This window comes from Numenius arquata, chromosome 2 (genome assembly GCF_964106895.1).
Source record: "Numenius arquata chromosome 2, bNumArq3.hap1.1, whole genome shotgun sequence".
Taxonomy (NCBI): Eukaryota; Metazoa; Chordata; class Aves; order Charadriiformes; family Scolopacidae; genus Numenius; species Numenius arquata.
In genome coordinates, this window is record NC_133577.1 from 87,626,244 (window position 1) to 87,643,935 (window position 17,692).

At 35.9% G+C, this 17,692-nt stretch overlaps 1 protein-coding gene across 1 annotated transcript in view; it reads right to left on the bottom strand.

Annotated features, from left to right (window-relative positions):
• The window catches only part of TMTC2 (transmembrane O-mannosyltransferase targeting cadherins 2), a 255,407-nt gene that overhangs the window by 83,906 nt on the left and 153,809 nt on the right, over positions 1-17,692 (bottom strand). The window contains exon 4 of the mRNA XM_074168501.1: positions 5,261-5,375. Within this exon, the coding sequence (XP_074024602.1) occupies positions 5,261-5,375 (115 nt within the window). The remainder of the gene's footprint in view (positions 1-5,260; positions 5,376-17,692) is intronic.

Here is a 17,692-nt window from a genome sequence, read left to right on the forward strand (position 1 = left end):
GGATTTCAGCACAACCCTCATTTCTTTGACAAGAGGGAGGGCTGCCATGGGGATGAAGAGTAGCATTGCTCCTGCCTTTCTCCCTCCTCTGGACACTGGGCAGTGGCATGCTGTGCCAGCAGTCCTCAATAAAACATCTATTCAGTGCCCCAGCAGGCGATGTAGGTTGAGAGCTGGAGATAACCTCTGACAAGAGGAGCTTTTTACAAAACTGATTAGCAATGTCTCCTATTCAGTCCCTGAGTCCAACAACTATTTTCCTAATTTTATAAAATGGGCAAAATTTATGTAAGGACTATCAGCCCCCACATTTTCAAATTCTGAGGCATGTACTTGAATCGCTAGGTCACTGAATGTATTTTAGCTCTCAATATTACTAACAAAAATACCTACTTCATACAGGCTCTACAAAGAGTTCCGGAGCAGAGTTCTGCACTGCAGGACACCACCAATCACTAAAGTGACCTTTGGGTGCTACCTCAAGAGCCAGTCTCACAAGAGACAGCAAGATTTTATCAAGACAACTTTGGTTACAGTAAGACACAAATCTCAGCCACTGTCTTTGACAGAGGAAGAACTAGCTGGCAAAGCAGAAATGAATTCCAAACAGGTTTGTAACAAGTTTACATTCACAGCTCAGAAAAAAATAATCAAGTACTTCGACAGCAGATGACACATCCTTTTTGCTTTTTAAGTCAACATCCTGCAATATAAAAACTTGTGGGGTAACAAGGAAGAGGAACCATAATCTTGACTCATTTCCTCCTACGTGAAGTGGCGCAGCAACTTTGGCTGGGGCAGGTTCAAATACAGTTCAGCATGGGTTAGTAGGTTACTCTGCTTTTAGTGCTTTTCATCTCTGATAGCTCAGCAAAGGAGATTTTGATGCCAGCACCCTTTAAAGGCAGAAGCAGAGGGACCACAATTGCAGATGTTATATAAGCTAACAACAACAGACAAGGAATAACTTTGCTCCTATTGATTTTTACCCAAGGATGTGGAGCTAAACTTTGCATACAAAACACTTTTGCAATCCCAGACTTCACAGAATTAAAATTTCAGCTACTTTTTAAGACTTTACCGAAGAGAAATCTAAACAATCCACATTTATTGACATAATGCCCTATTTACCTTATTGCCAAGGTAAAGTTTATGGAAATGCATACTTTCAACTTATTCAAAGAAATTAAATTATTTGAATAATAAACTTGTACATACAGCCCTATATCACTAAAGGCAAAATGAGATATTTTGGGAGAGAAACAAAGGGATGGCTGTTTGGTAGAAAATTATCCTTTATAGGGCATCGTATACTCAAAAATTACCACATTTAAAGTAATTAGTACTATTTTAAAAGAATATTCAATATTTATGTGAGATTGCAAACATCCTTAAAATCACCTGAGAAAATCAAGGTAATATAGATGACTGATATGGATGACAAAAGCATACTCCAAGCAGAGGTAGGCCTAAATACAAGTGAAATAATGTATGCAAAACTGTCTTTTAACTGATAAGCAATTTTACTTCAGGCATTAATTAGAAGCAATTTGAAACAATACAAAAAACCCCATGAGCTTTAGGTAACAATCATAAGGCAACAAAGACTGAAAAGCTAAAAACCTAAAAATAGTTTGTTTTTAATCTACTGAACATTGTCTAGTTTGGAAGAACAAACTACTGTATTTCTGCAGCTCTGTCCTTGGTACTTCACAGTATTAAAATACATGGGTTTCTCTGCTTTAAAAAAAAAAGGCATGGAAAGAGATCTCAGTTTATGCTTATTTACTAACCTATGAAACCTAGCTGAAATCAACAGTGTTTCATAGCTTTGAGGAGTTGGCTTTGAGATTTATTTCTAAAAATTACCTGCAGTGCAGTCTCCAGACGTCAGAGAAGTTACTTATAGGAGGCCACTCGATATGTGTTTTTCAAGTACAAACTACCTTATTAAAGTCACATTATAATACGTTCTCCATCTATAGTATAAAACAACTGAAATCCTTCCTGCACTGAAATTGCTATGAAAATCTCAAATGCTTTCAGAGTCACTAGGAATTTACCATCTGAGTTTTTCATGAGAGCTTCAGAAAACAAGCTTTCAAACAAGAATTCAAGTCCTTAGCCTTAGCTCAAGTTGCCTAAATTCCAGGTCACAGATCCTGCCTTCAAGACAGGCTGGGTCACAAGTTATCCTGAGGTATAAGCTATGCATAAGTTTCACTTATACTTATTTGGACCTGACAAAATGTCAAGAGAACAAACCCATTTTAACCCATATCTAAAGTAGTAATGAACCACCAACCCAATAATAATGTTAGCAAGAGATTTTTTTTTTTCTTTTTTTCCCCTCTTTTTTTTTCTTAATAAATAAAAATAATAATAGAAAATTTTCTGCTGGTCTCTAGAAGTTTAGGAATTTATTTAAGGTTCCAGAATTTACATGTTTGAACACTATCGGAAAAGACATGTTCAGAACCAGACAAACCTTCAAATGGAGATTATGCAATTATGTAATCTAAATTAATGCAGTTTAAATTGTCCTAAATGGCAAAACCAGCTGTAACTCAGAGCAATAATGTGTAACAGTCAGAAAATAAAAAAATACCACTGAAATCAGCCATCCATCTAATATGTTAAAATCTCTAGATTTTTATGCATTAATAGCCAACTACTAAGCCAACCTCACATTTAGTTTTTTGAAAAAAGAGAGATTATCAAATGCTTCTATTTATGTAGTTTCTCTCTTTGATTGCTACCCATTAAAAATTGTGAGTTAATCCTTAATAATTTGTTTCCCGATCAGCACTTTGATTTGTTATTGCTGTGTGTGAACACTGGGCTGCATGTGCCAATTATTTTTTATCAAATACTGAGTGCTAAGAAAATTTAAAGAGCATGTGAGACTACAATATACTTAGGATATATTATGGCCAAAACACAGTAATTAGAAATGACTTTAAGGGTGCTTTTTTTCCCTAAAGTTCTATTAAATGACTGTTTCAGTTTCAAAGGCACATACTAAAAACCAGAAACTGCAAATCTAACTGACCTCTTGTAAGCATATACGAGACACATTTTCCTATTTACAGTAGTTTTCGTAAAAGCCTCCCATAGAACCACATGCCAAGGATGGGCTGAACTTGCAAGGGAGCTCTTCAGAGTCTATGCTTAAAATAACCAATTTGTATGTGGTTTCATAATATCAAAGCCCACTCCATTCACCACCTAGTTTTCATGCTGGATATGGAAGTATCCAACACAGGGAAAGACTGCAGAAAAATAAAAAAGGCAAGATTTTTCAGTTTCTATTGAATAACTAATGGTTTTGTGAAGCTTAAAAAAAACAAACAAACAAACAAACAACCACCAGAAAATAAAGGATTCTATTGCATTCAAGATAGTAGAAAGGTTATTAAGAACTAGAGATCCTCTTCTGCATATGCATACATATACACACTCCCTCTGAAAATACTTTACTGTCATAGATATATGTCAGGTAACTTCATGCTCTATATATTCCCACCAGCATTTCAGTTAAATTCTTTTCACACAAGTTCAGTAGAATTCCAAGCAATTTTCTATTCAACAGAAATGAAGGTTTGTAGTCATATACTTTGTCTATCAATGGAAAGCTGGAAGATTATAATCTTGTTCTGAGAACAGCAAAACTACTGAAATCTGATTCTTTTATACCCGTCTTCATTGCCCAACCCCCTTTCCTCTTCTTACCCTGGTATTAACTTCAGTTTCCCTCTATGACACAGTCAGTGAGTAGGAGAGAAAAGTACTGTATAGGCATACAAAAAATTTTAATAGTTATAATTTTCATCCCCAAAATGAATGGCATATGAGAAATTTAGGAGTATCAATCTTGTCACTTTTTTTCCTACAATTTTCTGATGGGTTCAGAAGTTATTTTTTAAATGTGAGCAGAAAGCAGTTACTTCTTAAAAATATGCTTTTCAGAGTCTCCATTGCCTAACAGACAAAAAAAAAATATGTGCATACTGTGCATGCTTGTAATTGTATGATTATTTAAAAAATATATATTTTGAAATATGAGTTTGATTTTGGAACAGAAATGCTATCGCTAAATTATTTTGAGTTTCCAGTATGTTTACCAGTAAGGCAAATTAATGAAACGGTCAACTTATTCCTTGTTAAACGACAAAAAAAGAAAAAGTCTATTATGGTAAACTTAATTTTCAGATATTATAAACAACCGTTTTAAACTAGACTTATAGGCAGAAAATTATTTGCTTATTTATTTATTTAAAGAGGATTACTACTGGCATTTAGTTTTGCACATGTTGCTTCTCTCACATACATACTTTTCCACCGCACACAGGACTTTCTTTCCATACTACTACCTAATGAACGGCAGTCACCTGGGTTTTGTTCTCCGCACACATCATGAAACAACAGCTGAAGGTGACGAGCCCGATGGCAGCAGAGCCCCGCTCAGGGGCCTCAGGCTCGGTGGGTGATGGCAGGAGGGGAAGGACAGGCACAGGGAGCAGTGCTGAGCAGGGAGCAGGTGAGAAGTCCAGGCAGGACACCTAGACAATCAGCCCTCTCTGCCCTGGAGCACATGGCATGATCACACCTCAGGGAGAAGCATAGCACAACGCTAGCTTCTGTGTTCATGATTTGGTATGTTAATGAGTTGGGAAATCTTTTTCCCCACTGCATAATTAATTTGATGCTCATGGTATTTATTCTCTTACCCAACTACAGCAGGATTCAAGTAATTAAACTTTCTTGAACCTACGCTGCTCTTAAGTCAGTCACAGGAGAAAAGTATTTTGCTGTTTTAACATTTTAGACCTTTGGAGCTAACCGAGGGGTATTGGCTTATGCTAGGAAGTGCTTACACCCACTCTCCCCACAAAGTGTTACTCAGACTTAAAAAAGAAGCCTAAATAACACCTCTATATTTTAGCAGAGTCAGAAACAGATGGAGTGCTACTGTTGCCAGCTCATCTATCTGTACTTTCTTCAGCGTGAGTGTGAGGGGTTGCTTTTTTTAAAGCCAACAGATTTGTAAGTTTACCTTCTCCATACTCAGTACATGAATATATGATAATGTTGACCAAGGAAAGGTTCCGTCCGCCCCATAGTTAAGGAGCACGATTAATGAAACGACTATTACAAAGCAACAGCTAACATCATCTCCATTTCCAGCAAGTAAATCTATAGCTCCATTCACAACAGGTTTCACAGATGATCCAGCTCGAGGAAGGCCACGCATACTTACAAATTATAAAGCATATCAGCCATGTTGCTGCGGTAGTACAAGGCATTTCTATAGGCGCTTTCAGCTTCAGAAATCTTGCTCTGGCTCTTGAGAACATTTCCAAGGTTACCCCATGCTGTCAAGAGGAGAAAACAGTATTCAGAAAGAGCTACAATCCAATTACACATGACAGAGTATCTGAGTATCAGGAAGTTCCTCAGGGAGACAAACCCCACAAAGAAACTATTTTTATGGAAGAGGAGGGAAGTTGGTCGGGTTTTTCGCCCAGTTCTCTGGATCTCTGTGTCTTACTGTGAGACTCACATTTTGTAGCGGTGATTTGCATACATTCTGCATACATATAGCATTTGGGTGGGAAAGGATCTTTAAGAACAAAATATGCCTCTATGCTTTAGAAACTACTATAGCAAAGGGAAAGGACTGTTTCATTTTGCATTGCCTCTAAATAAAAATCCCCAGAGTAAAATATGGAACTGGGGCATCTTCATAGTTTTAGCTTTTTTTTTCTAAGCCTACCTACTCTAAACAGCAAGATTTTTTCCTAGACTAGACTTCAGCTCTCACTGAAGTATGAAAACTGACAAATGACACAGGAATTGAAAGAACGGTTAGGTAACTAAGTACGATTAAAAGTATGCCATATGGATATAAACATACTACACAGATCACTAAAACACATTTTTTTCTACTTGGAAAACATGTGGTTCCTTTCCGTACAATTTATTATGTTATACAACGTGCTTTTATTTCCCATCTATAAAGGACTTGAGGTAAAAATACATTTAAGGCTCCACATGTGTTCCCTTTGCAGTTTTGTTGAGTGACACAAAAACTGCACTTACAAAAGAAACTGGAACTAATGTTTTATAGAAAAGACAGCCCATGTTATTCACAATTTAGGAAGCTAATGTAAGTGGCATTATAATTATAGTCTACGTGTATACATGAAAAAAACACATTATGCTTATAAATACATCAAAGTTGTTTCATAAACCAGTTCTACTTTCACAAGTAGTTTTTTTTATGAGCAAGAATAATGGAAAGATGATGCATGTCCTTTCCACCAAACACACAATATATAGCAAACTATTCCTCCCTCCAGATGCACTAACCATAAACATTAGCTCAAATAGCAGTTAAACTCTGCTTCTTCAGTTACTCAAGCCCTTTTCTTTACAGGAATTTGTATCAATCCTGAGTAATGCAAACTTTCAATGTAGTTTTAACGTAACACTGCTAAATAGGTTAATAATTATTTCAGATATGTGTTTTTTCCTTAGAAAGTGCATTGCTTTTGAGCTGTTGTGTTTTGCTGCAGAAGCATCCTGCCACAGGTATGGAAAGAGGCGCAAACACAGCACTTTCCTTTGAGCAGAATAAACTAATCATTGCTGGAAAAAAACCTGATGGAAACCTTTTAGCATTCACAAAAATAATGTCATCCAACTGTGCACAACATACTTTGTAAAGACAAAGAGAAAAATAAATACAATATTTCCATGGGAAAAGAAGCCATCACTCACAGCCATCTGTGAGTCACTTCATTTTAGCCTAAGATTTTATAAGATAAGAAATAATTCAGAAGTTATTTATCACTTAATTGACAAAAGTCACAAAAATGTTCCATCACACTCTTGTTTAATAAAATAAAGCTGTTAAAAATATTCTCAGATTCACTTGATTTTTACACTCTTTGCTAGCATATATGCAGAGTTTTGAATTTTTTCCCCATTACTGCTACTATTGTTTTTTATAGGTAGAAAACATTTCAGAAGACGACTAGCCAGCTTGTAAGCATTAACACTTAAAAAAACAAAAATATCTGTTTCGCTTATAAAACTCTTTTGTGAAAACACACTCTGATGTTGCTGCTGCAATACATGACCATCCAGTTTCCCACAGTTGCATGTTCCATATAATCTGTAGCTACTTTTGTTTTCGCTCCAATCTTCCACAACAGAGCATTATATCAAATGACCACTTGGACTACTGACAACAATTTCCTGCTATATAGTTACTTACTCCTAACCACTCTGAAGCTCAGTAAATGAAAGGATGTATAGAAGAATGGTTAGGTTAATCTTTTCATCTGTTAGACTGGAAAAACCCTATTAACATTCTTAAATGTAATAGTTTCTCCTCTGGACTTCATTTCATGCTGTACAGTCTATTATTTATATAAGTTAATATAATTTTTAAGGCAATACTCTATTTTACATTCTGAAGAATAATCTGTGTAAAGATTCTAGTATCAATCAATATTTAATCTGTGTTACTCATTTGAAATGTATTCCATTTAGACTTTTATCAAACTTGTACAGCTGCAAATGATTAATTACCTTAATGTGATATACTAGAAGTGCTAGTAGCAGAAAATAGCAAACATTAACCACAATAATCTCACAATTTATCACCAAAAGAAACATGAAAAACAAGGTCTTTTTACTTCCCTAACCTATAAAAGCTTGGTATAAACCTTCACCTCTATTTAAATAGAGAATTAGGTAGATGAATGACCTAGTTCTGGCTCGAGATGAAGCTAAATGGAACACTTTATAGAATAAATGCTTATTTGTGGAGATGATAGCCATAGCCCTAGAAGTCATGAATAGCTACTATCTGCAGCAATCACATCCTCTTGGTTGTTGGTGTATCAGGGACAGAAAAAGAGGATGGTCTACATGGAAACGAGGCTACGTTAGCTACTCAAGGAATTTCACTCCTTTTTTGTCTTAAGTACTGCAACTAACCTTAGGAAAAACAAGTAATTTCAATTATTAAATACATCTCTGGCATCAAATTTCTCAATCCATATCTCATGACAAATTTCTTCTGCAAAACTGTAACAATATTTGTTCAACCATGTGCGCATTCAGAAACAGAAATAATATGTGAATGAAACCACATCCCTATTAAAAACATACCTTATGACTACAACTAAATTTCAGCACTCAACTATTTTCCATCTGTACGTAGTGAGAAATTAAAAATTAAAATTCTCAAAAGAAAAAGAAACTAGGTCAGTAATTCTAGAATTTAAAATGGATTTTTATTCCACTTGTTTTATATTTTTTTCATATAAAATCTGTAATACCTGAAATTGCAAAAGGGAACATTTAATATTCAGAAGATGCTAAGGTATATATATACCACAATTTAATCTTTAATTACAAATTCAATTTTTCCCCTGTTGGAGAGCCTATTCAGCACAAGAGAAAAAGCAAGCTGTGAATGAAGCAGTTTTGTAATATTTACTTTCTGCCTGCTGCTTAATTCCCTGTGCACCAACAACAAGAACAAAGCAGTCCCAGGTGTTTTAGAAATAATACTCTTTCATAGCATGGGAACAAAGGCAACATTCACATATCTCACACACCTACAAAACAATCAATCCATTCAAACTTTACTTCATTGCCTATTTTTTTTCCACAGATCATACTCAATATAAATGGGCATATTAAAAATTAAATCCATTTTATCATCTTGTATCCTAAGCCAATTATAAACTGAAAAATCTCCTAATGCTTGAGAATTCCTATGCGATTTACATTTCTTTGCAGGAAAATGGAACATTTTAAAGGGGTTTTGTTGCTGCTGTTGTTTTTAAATAAAGAGCAGGAAAAATTACGTAGCACTAAGTAGGAAAATAAGCAATTGTTCAAGTGTTACACTTTTGGCTGTATTAAACTAGATTTCTATTAAACTTTAAAGATGACATTTATGCCACCTTGCAGTGAGAGCAGGTCAGGTTCTTAGGCATTTAATTGCTTTCAAAATGAAAATGAATATGATAAATTTGAGCTTCAAATTTAACATGATTAATTTCTCAGCTATCTCATTGAAACTGAGGATTAAGATTTAACAAGCCTGAAAAATACCAGGTTGGTATATTAAAATGCTTTCATTCTGGAAGACAGCAAGACAAACAACAGTCAAGCAGGAATAACTTTGTCCAATCTAATCTACCTGGATTTAAGAAGTACATCCTACTAAACAGAACAGTTGAAATTTCAGCTTGCAATTGAATTATGAAAACAAATGAGAAACGGAAATGAATGTGTTCAAATACCTTCATTGAAATAAATCTTTCCCTTTCTACTGAATCAGTAGAAATCTACTGCTATTCAGTGAAGTGGAAATAAATAGCAACAAAGTAAAGCTTGATCCCATAATTTGCTTTAAAAAATAAAAAAAAAAATAAAATCACAAATCATTAACAAAGATAACCCAAAGTATTAGAGAGGGAGTCTCCTTCCTACCTGTCACCCCTATATAATCCATGAAAAATGAGATGATAATGAAAACTATTTGGAAACTCACAACCTATTAACATATGTGCTGTCAAAACACCTCTGTTGAAACATGGGAGAGGAAGAAAATCCAACTAAACCCCCCTATTAAATCAATGAAATACAACCTGCCAAACTTCTAAAAATAATACAGCAAAGAAAAGGATAGTGCTGTCTTATGCCAGTGGGCACACACTGTCTTTTGTCAAACTTACTAGGAGCAAACATACTTGAAAACTGATGAAATAAAATGTAGGACTCAAAGTTAGAAAAACTGATACACAACATTCACAATTCATATCAAGTTACTGAAGTTTTGTAATATTGCTCTCACCTTAAAGTCTCAGACTTATTCACAAAATAAAAGTTAAAACACAAATTGATGAATGCATCAAAAACTGTGAACTAGATTATTACTTGAGTGAAACAAACTACTTGAACAAAGACTGAAGTATTTAGGGAAGAGCCAAGTCATTTGTAATCAATTTGTCAGCAGTTCCAAACTAGCAACTTTAGTTCACAGAAAAACATCAAGCCAAGAAAACTTGACTGAATTTTACAGATATTTGTGTGTTATTTACTACTCTTTAGCTCATAAAATTAATAACAGCAGTTCCAGGTTGCATTCCTTCTCTTTACAACCCTTCCGCATTTCTCCTGACCCGTCTATTAAAAAGTGAATGCATAACAATTATAATTTCTATTTTTTCATAGAGTTTAGGGATGAAAAGATGCTAGTCCAGAAAAAAAAAGCTGCCTCAATTTTTATTTTTTTTTTTATTGCAATGACATCTGTTTCTTGCAAGTTCTGCAAGAGGTCTGTTGTTCTCTATTACAATTGCATTTATGCTCCCATGTAACAGCCATGAAAAAGATGCTCCTGGGCAACATTTATGATAAGGGACAGTAACACAGGAATCTCAATCCAGTGGGAGTGCAGAAACTGAATCCTTGACTGTAAAAAAACCACTAGTACAGCACTAAAGCTGAATCTAATATTTGCCCAAATAACCCATTTCAGAGCTGTAAAATTTCTTTAGCAATGTAAATATTTGCATGAACCCATTACAGAGGGGGACATGATAAGTAATTTAAAAACCCCCAAAACCCCCAAAGTAAAGTTTATAAATTCCTTTAATGTTCAACTTCACTAGAGAAACAGCATTTGCCTTTTTTTGTTAATTCTGAGTATTACTGATCTCTGTCTTCCCTTTTGGAAAGAAAGCCTACCTGCCACATATGGCAAAGGACAAGAGAGGGGAGCAAGGATGACCAAGAACTTCACAACCAACCCACTAACTAATGTAAAACACATTAAAGAGTAAAGATGTGCAATTCTGAAAAATATACCACAATTCCGAACTACATGAAACGATGATAAGAGAAAGTATTTTTGAGTCTAACTCCTAAAGGTCACTTTGTTTGTTGAATAACATAGCCTTTTATCTGACGCTTTTGAAGAATATTTTTTATTTCCTCTTCCTCCAAATAAAAGAATGGGAGGAGGGTGATATTATTGTACTCCTACCAAAAATTGAGTGGAAGGAGAACTATAGTGATTATCAGCACAGTTATCAACGCTTTAGAGGTGCTTTTACTTTTAGTTTGTGGAAGTGATGTTGATTGGTATCAAAACCCTTATCAGGTTGGTGAACAGTACAGCTTCTCCATATCCCCCTACTATTTTTTATACCTAAACCATCAGTACTCTGAACTTCATGAAAAATTTATTTCTGCTCCCCTATTTGATTTACAGACATTAGACTTCAAGACTCATCAAAGACGATTAAGCACATGGGCCCAACAGATGCTGTAAAGTTCCAAAGAAGCATCCTTCTCAAAACCTATGGAAACTCCTAGCCATTATCATTGGTAAAACATTTATTTGGATGATAACTGAAGGGTGAGAATTCTCATTTTACTTTTCTTAAGCACTTTCTTCTGTTTCCAATATTGTCCAAAAGGATTTTCCATTTGCTTCTCTTCCCTTCACAGGCTCACAAGTCAATTAAAAGTAAGATATGCACATCTTACATAAATCAATTCTTTGGTATAGTACACTAATAATCTCATTTGGTCACAGCATCAATATTTGAAATTTGCATTGCAGCTGATGGAAAATTTTATGCTTTCTTTTGTTATACACTTGTTGAGTAAGAAAATCAAAGGGAAAAAGCTTAGAACAGTGTGACAAAATTTAAAACATTTCAAAAAGGAAATGGTACTAATTTAACTTCCCACTTTGAAATGCTGTGATGCTTTCCAAGAATTTACATCACAGTATGACTTATTTTCAGTGGGTTGTTACCAGCGTAACGTAGTCAAATCTCAAAGAACTAAAATAACTTTATGAAAAACTAGGAAATCTTACTACTTTCCAGTTGATGCTTCTGATAAAGTGACAAAAATAGCAGGGGGAAGATGCCATTGGCCTTGACCGCACTGCATGTATTAAAGGATGTCAGTTTATATGGCGCTGTCACCATAAAAGGTTTGATGAACACTAATTAACTTCTAAAAGTTTGGAGCATAAAATAAAACCAAACCCAAAAAGAAATAACCTCTTCTCTTTTGCTATTAACTTTTATGTGAACTTAATTTAAATCCTGGAGCATGACAATCCAGGTTTCCAGTTTAGGGCACCATTTTTTATTTTTTTTTAATTTTTACCATCTGTTCTTAACACTTTTTCATTTTGCACTATAAATTGCTACTTTACAGCTATCACTATGAAAGTCATGAATTACAAGCATTCACACTGTCACCTCACCCTGCAGCAATATCACCACAATGAAAGCAGAGTCAAGTGCAGCAGCATGTTGTGAATCTCTCAGCTCTACAGTAAAGGGGAACAAACAGAACATTCAATACTCTTGGAACTTTCATTAAGTATGTTTTTCTATTCATTCTTAGCATCTTCACTGAATATTACCAGATTAGATATTTTATGAACCAAATTGTTCATTTTACCAGCTATCACAAGCTCCCCATTAACAGCTGAAAGCCACGTATTGCCCTACATAGAGCACTGCTAACAGATTATTCAAGAATTAGAGAATTTTGTGAAACAATGCTGACAGCAGAGGAAGCCTCAGTAAAAATAAACTTAATGTATGTGGCTTGCATAGAAAAAAAAAATTACTTTTTCTTATGTTCTTCAGATTTATACTTTCAAAACAGATACATTCCTGTAATCAGACTCAGCTCCTTCCTGCTGAAATTAGAGATGCTAAACTGGGAATTATAAGAGGTATATTTTTCTCCCAGGTCTGTCACTGGTCTGTTGTTAAGATCTGTTGTTCAGCAGGCTTCCCCTCCTGATGCCCTTCTATTTGTATTCTTGACATTTGTTACTCATCCATTAACTGCAAGCTTTTTCTGCCAAGGATCATGTCTCACTATGGGTTTGCACAGTGGCTACTACAACAATACAGCTAGACATAAATGGAACATAAATGTGTGATAACCTCTGCAGGAATGAAGTAAAGGAATAAGAGGAAGTGTTCTGCAAACAGAAGAGAGATGAAAGTAACATTTCCCCATATAACTAGAATTCTCACAAAATGAGGACCAAGAAAACTAGATATTTACAGTTTAAACATTGTGGCAACATTGATATTTGTGTATGCATTTTATATTTTTATCTATGTTCTTAAATTTTATTAAAGAGTCATCCTTCCTAAAGCACAGCAGAAAAAGCTTGCATTTTGTTAAAATTAAAAAAAAAATATTGGAAATATTGACATTCCTTTGAGTCTTTTGAGTACTTCTGAGTGTGGTCTACTTCATGAGAAAGAAGTTAAAACATTAAGTCCAATGTTTGTAAATGGAAAATTCATCCTACAGGAAAAAAAAAAAAAAAAAAAAGGCTGAGATTTGCAACGGAGGTTAACAAGTTTCCAATATCCAAATATTCCAAATTACCTTTGTTGGGTAATGCATGAAGAAAGAGCACAGCGCTAGTTATATCATTCACATTTGAAAGGTTTTAACCATAGCTATAAAGAACGACACTTTTTCCTCTTTGTCGAAAGGTTAGATTCATCAGCAGCTTATGGCTTTTTCCTTTCAAGCGTACTACTTGATAAAGCAGAGTGGCATTCCAGTCTTTAGCATTCACATTTCATCAGGCAATCACTTTATTCTAGAGGGGGAAAGAGTTTCATGAACGGAGGCACAATAGGTTTCCCCAGTAAAAATTCTGGAAGCTCAGTTGCACACTCAAAAAAAAAAAAAAAAAAAAAAAAAAAAAGGCAATGAAGAGAGCTCAACATTTTAAATAGTTTTTCTACAATACAGACCCCCTATCTCTCAAAAAGGTATTCAGAAGATCAATTAGATGTTTGTTAAGCGGTTTGAGAAAAATTCATGTAAATGATAAAGGTTACTACTTTGAAAGTTGAACAGGTTATGCATAAGTTTTGCTAAGAGAACATTATGGTTTGTACAAGGAATTTAAGTTTTTCCTATTACTCCAAAGAAATAACGAATTTTTCAAAACACCATAAATTTATTCATACCATTTGAAATAATTTTCCTCCAAAAACTTGTTAATAACTTGTTAATAGGCAGATTTTGATCAAGTTACCTCATTTTGCTAACACAACAGCAAAAGTGCCCTGTTTCTTGTTTCCTAAAAGGATAAATGGTTTCTACATACCCATTATTTATGAGTTTAATCTACTTCATACACTGATATTTTTTTATTTCAGTGGGTATGTGGTAATGTTGAGATAGACTGTATATTAGAGATTTACTACCTCCCAGCTTTTATATATTATTCTTCTTTTTATTAAGAGTGTTATTTATATTGTTTGTTCAACACTTCATTTGTTGATCAATTCCAGGGCTTTTGGAATGACAGCAGGTGAAAGAAAAACATAACTGAAAACTACGCAGAGCTCTGAAAGCTATCCAACACCGTATCGGCATGGGTACTGAACCAACTGGCTTTTGGCAGACATTGCTTCAGTTCTGTTTCTTAGTTTTGAAACCCTGATGCAAATGGGTATGAATGCATGACATTTGCTAGTAGTTTCTGATATACCCACTCCACTTGCTAGGTAACAGAAAATTAATTTTTCCTCCTCAGATGATAGTACAGTGGGTCTGCCAGCTCAGTGAACCTGAGATGATACAGAGCAGCTGGTGAAGTGTTCTTAGGCTTCACCACTTACTCTGTTTAGTCCAGAGCATGGACTCCTTGTTTTGCCTAGGACATATTTGCAGATTTCAGCAATCCAATTGCCTTTAATGAACCTAATCTCAAATGTGTGAGGGCTCCACAACCTGACTGAATAGTAAATATCACATTTAATAGAGTCTTTAGTGAGCACCCAGAATAAAGCAAGCCATCAAAGAAAGATGATAGGTATAGAATCATAGAATCATAGAATGGTTAGAGTTGGAAGGGACCTTAAAGATGATCGAGTTCCAACCCCCCTGCCACGGGCAGGGACACCTCCACTAGAGCAGGTTGCTCAAAGCCCCATCCAGCCTGGCCTTAAACACTTCCAGGGATGGGGCATCCACAACTTCCCTGGGCAACCTGTTCCAGTGATTCACCACCCACCCTTACAGTAAAGAATTTCCTCCTAATATCTAATCTAAATCTCCCCTCTTCCAATTTAAAACCATTACCCCTTGTCCTGTCACTACATCTCCTGACAAAGAGTCCCTCTCTGGCTCTCCTGTAAGCTCCCTTCAGATATTGGAAGGCTGCTATGAGGTCTCCCCGGAGCCTTCTCTTCTCCAGGCTGAACAACCCCAGCTCTCTCAGCCTGTCTTCATAAACACTTCTGCTAGACATGCTGATTTACTACGTGACAGACTACTGTATGAAAAAATTCTCACCAGTACCTTCACTTGAGGTGCCACAGGATCAAATAACGCTTCCTTACTGTTTTTAGTTACGGATCAACTATGTAAATTATTTTCAGGGTAACATTATAGAAACTCTTAACAGCATATCCCTCACTCAGTATTGGTCAACAAACAAGTTCAGGAAGAAAAATGCTGCCCAACTACTCATCTCCCAGATGGAGGTACCATCTCAAGTCTCCCAGAAGCTGTGTGCTACATGCACAGGCCTTCCACTTCTCCCACAGAAGAAAGACAATGCTCCAGACAAAGCTGTCCTGTAAACCAGACATAAAAAAATCCCATAAAGCCCCTGCTCACACTGCAAGAACCTGTAAAAAGATTCAAACCAGAAATCACAACCTCACTGCAACTCTGTAGGTATTCATCTTTATAAATAAACAAATAAACACAACACCAACACACACATTGTTCTGGATATGACCTCCCATTTCCCAATCTTTGTACAATTCAGTTTTGTCTAATGTTGCAACTCTGATATAGATATTCCAATTAAGCTAAAACTACTGCAAGATCACAGACAACAGTTTTCTACCTTCCAAGCTGTGCTGGTACACCCATCAGGAAATATCTTTTCATCTGACAGAAAGGTCACAACGAAAGATTGATAAACATAGATTACATTTTATTTCAACGGAAATCCCATTGTCAGAGGCAATAACTGCTGGAGGTTACTTCAGGGCAGCGTTCCATGGCACAGCAGCTCTGGTGGAATTACAATTTTAAAGGAATTCCTGCATCTACCACCCTCCAGGCCATTCAGTTCTGCCACCCAGTCCCTTGTGCTAACATATTTAGGAAGGCTATAGTATGAATCAGATGAATGAAGTGATCCAGGTTAGAAAAAAAAATAAAAAGAGAAAAGGTAGATCACAGTATCTTCAACATCTAACCTAGTCACAGCAGAGCCCAAACACACCTTGATTTGCAGAGCTCGGTTAGCTATGTGTGCACTGCAAGTCTGTAAACACTGTAAACCATTACTGCGATAAAGTTCCCATATCATGAAACTTCACAAGGGTCAGAAACAAAGCCGTCAACCAGTGCTGACCCGAAACTCTCATAAGGAATTATATTTTGTAGCGGCAATGAATTCAAACTGTTCAAGAAAGCCAGAGGAGGCCAGAACAGCAGAAAAACACACATGAAAGAGGAGAACTCCGGGCACCCCAGACACCTCAGGATTAACCCTGAGGAATACTTCAGAGCACCAAACTGACTCAAGGCAAGGAGGTGACCATGTACTAAAGCCGTCAAATTATGCAACTTTTTAAACAGGAGGAATTGTTCTAAAAAAAATTATCTATGATATATTTCAAAATAATCACTTATGTCCCGAGTAGTGAACTGTGAGACAGCCTCCTACCAAAATGGAAGGGTGCACTTAACTGACTGAAATGACAGCTCTGGTCCTCAAAGCTAAAAGTAGATGGATCATGTTAGCTCCTTTCCAGGAAAGGGGAACAGAGAGGACAGCATCCTGGAATTGTGCCAGAGGAGCCACAGGGCAGGGATGGAAATCAGCGCTAGGGTTTGTCAAACCAAGAGAATCATCAGAGTGCTCAAACGATTTATGTCAGACTTGGAAAACACAAATTAGTGCCTATCAAGGAAGCAGGCTTTTTATGACACTAAGTTGTATGGTTTTGTTTGTTTTGTTTTAAATCACTTATTAAGGCAAGACAGAGCCTGTGAAGCTTTGCCAGGCAATACACATCCACACTGGTATGGAAATATAGGTGGCAGGGAAGAAGGTGAGTCATAAAATGTCTTTCTACATCTTTTGCTAGCAGTGAAACTGAAGACACTAAAGTGATTAACTAGTGTCTTTAATGGTTCATATTCCAAATATCTTCCATGTTCTAAGAATTGAAAGAAAAGTTGAGTGTGCTAGAGCACCCAAGCAAAGAGAAGGAAAGGACACTGAGCACTCAGTCCCTCTATTTTGTGATCTTTTCCGTAATTTAAAGCAAAGCTACTTGCAAACTTTTTGTGCATACTATAATTGCATCAGCCATCACTAAATTTTTACATGTGTGAGGTCTGGCAATGATGACAGTCCAAGCTTGAGTGTTAATAAAACTCCCTGTTACAAAGGAAGGGTATTGGAAATCTTAATAAAATTCTTGTATTTATCTATCTACACTGGGATTTTACACTGCCAGAAGAGGTCTAAAGAGGCATGTGTCTAAATTATTGTCCCATCCACGTTAAAGGCTAGTTTCTCTACCAGATTTATGTCATGGGACCTCAGTGTGTACTG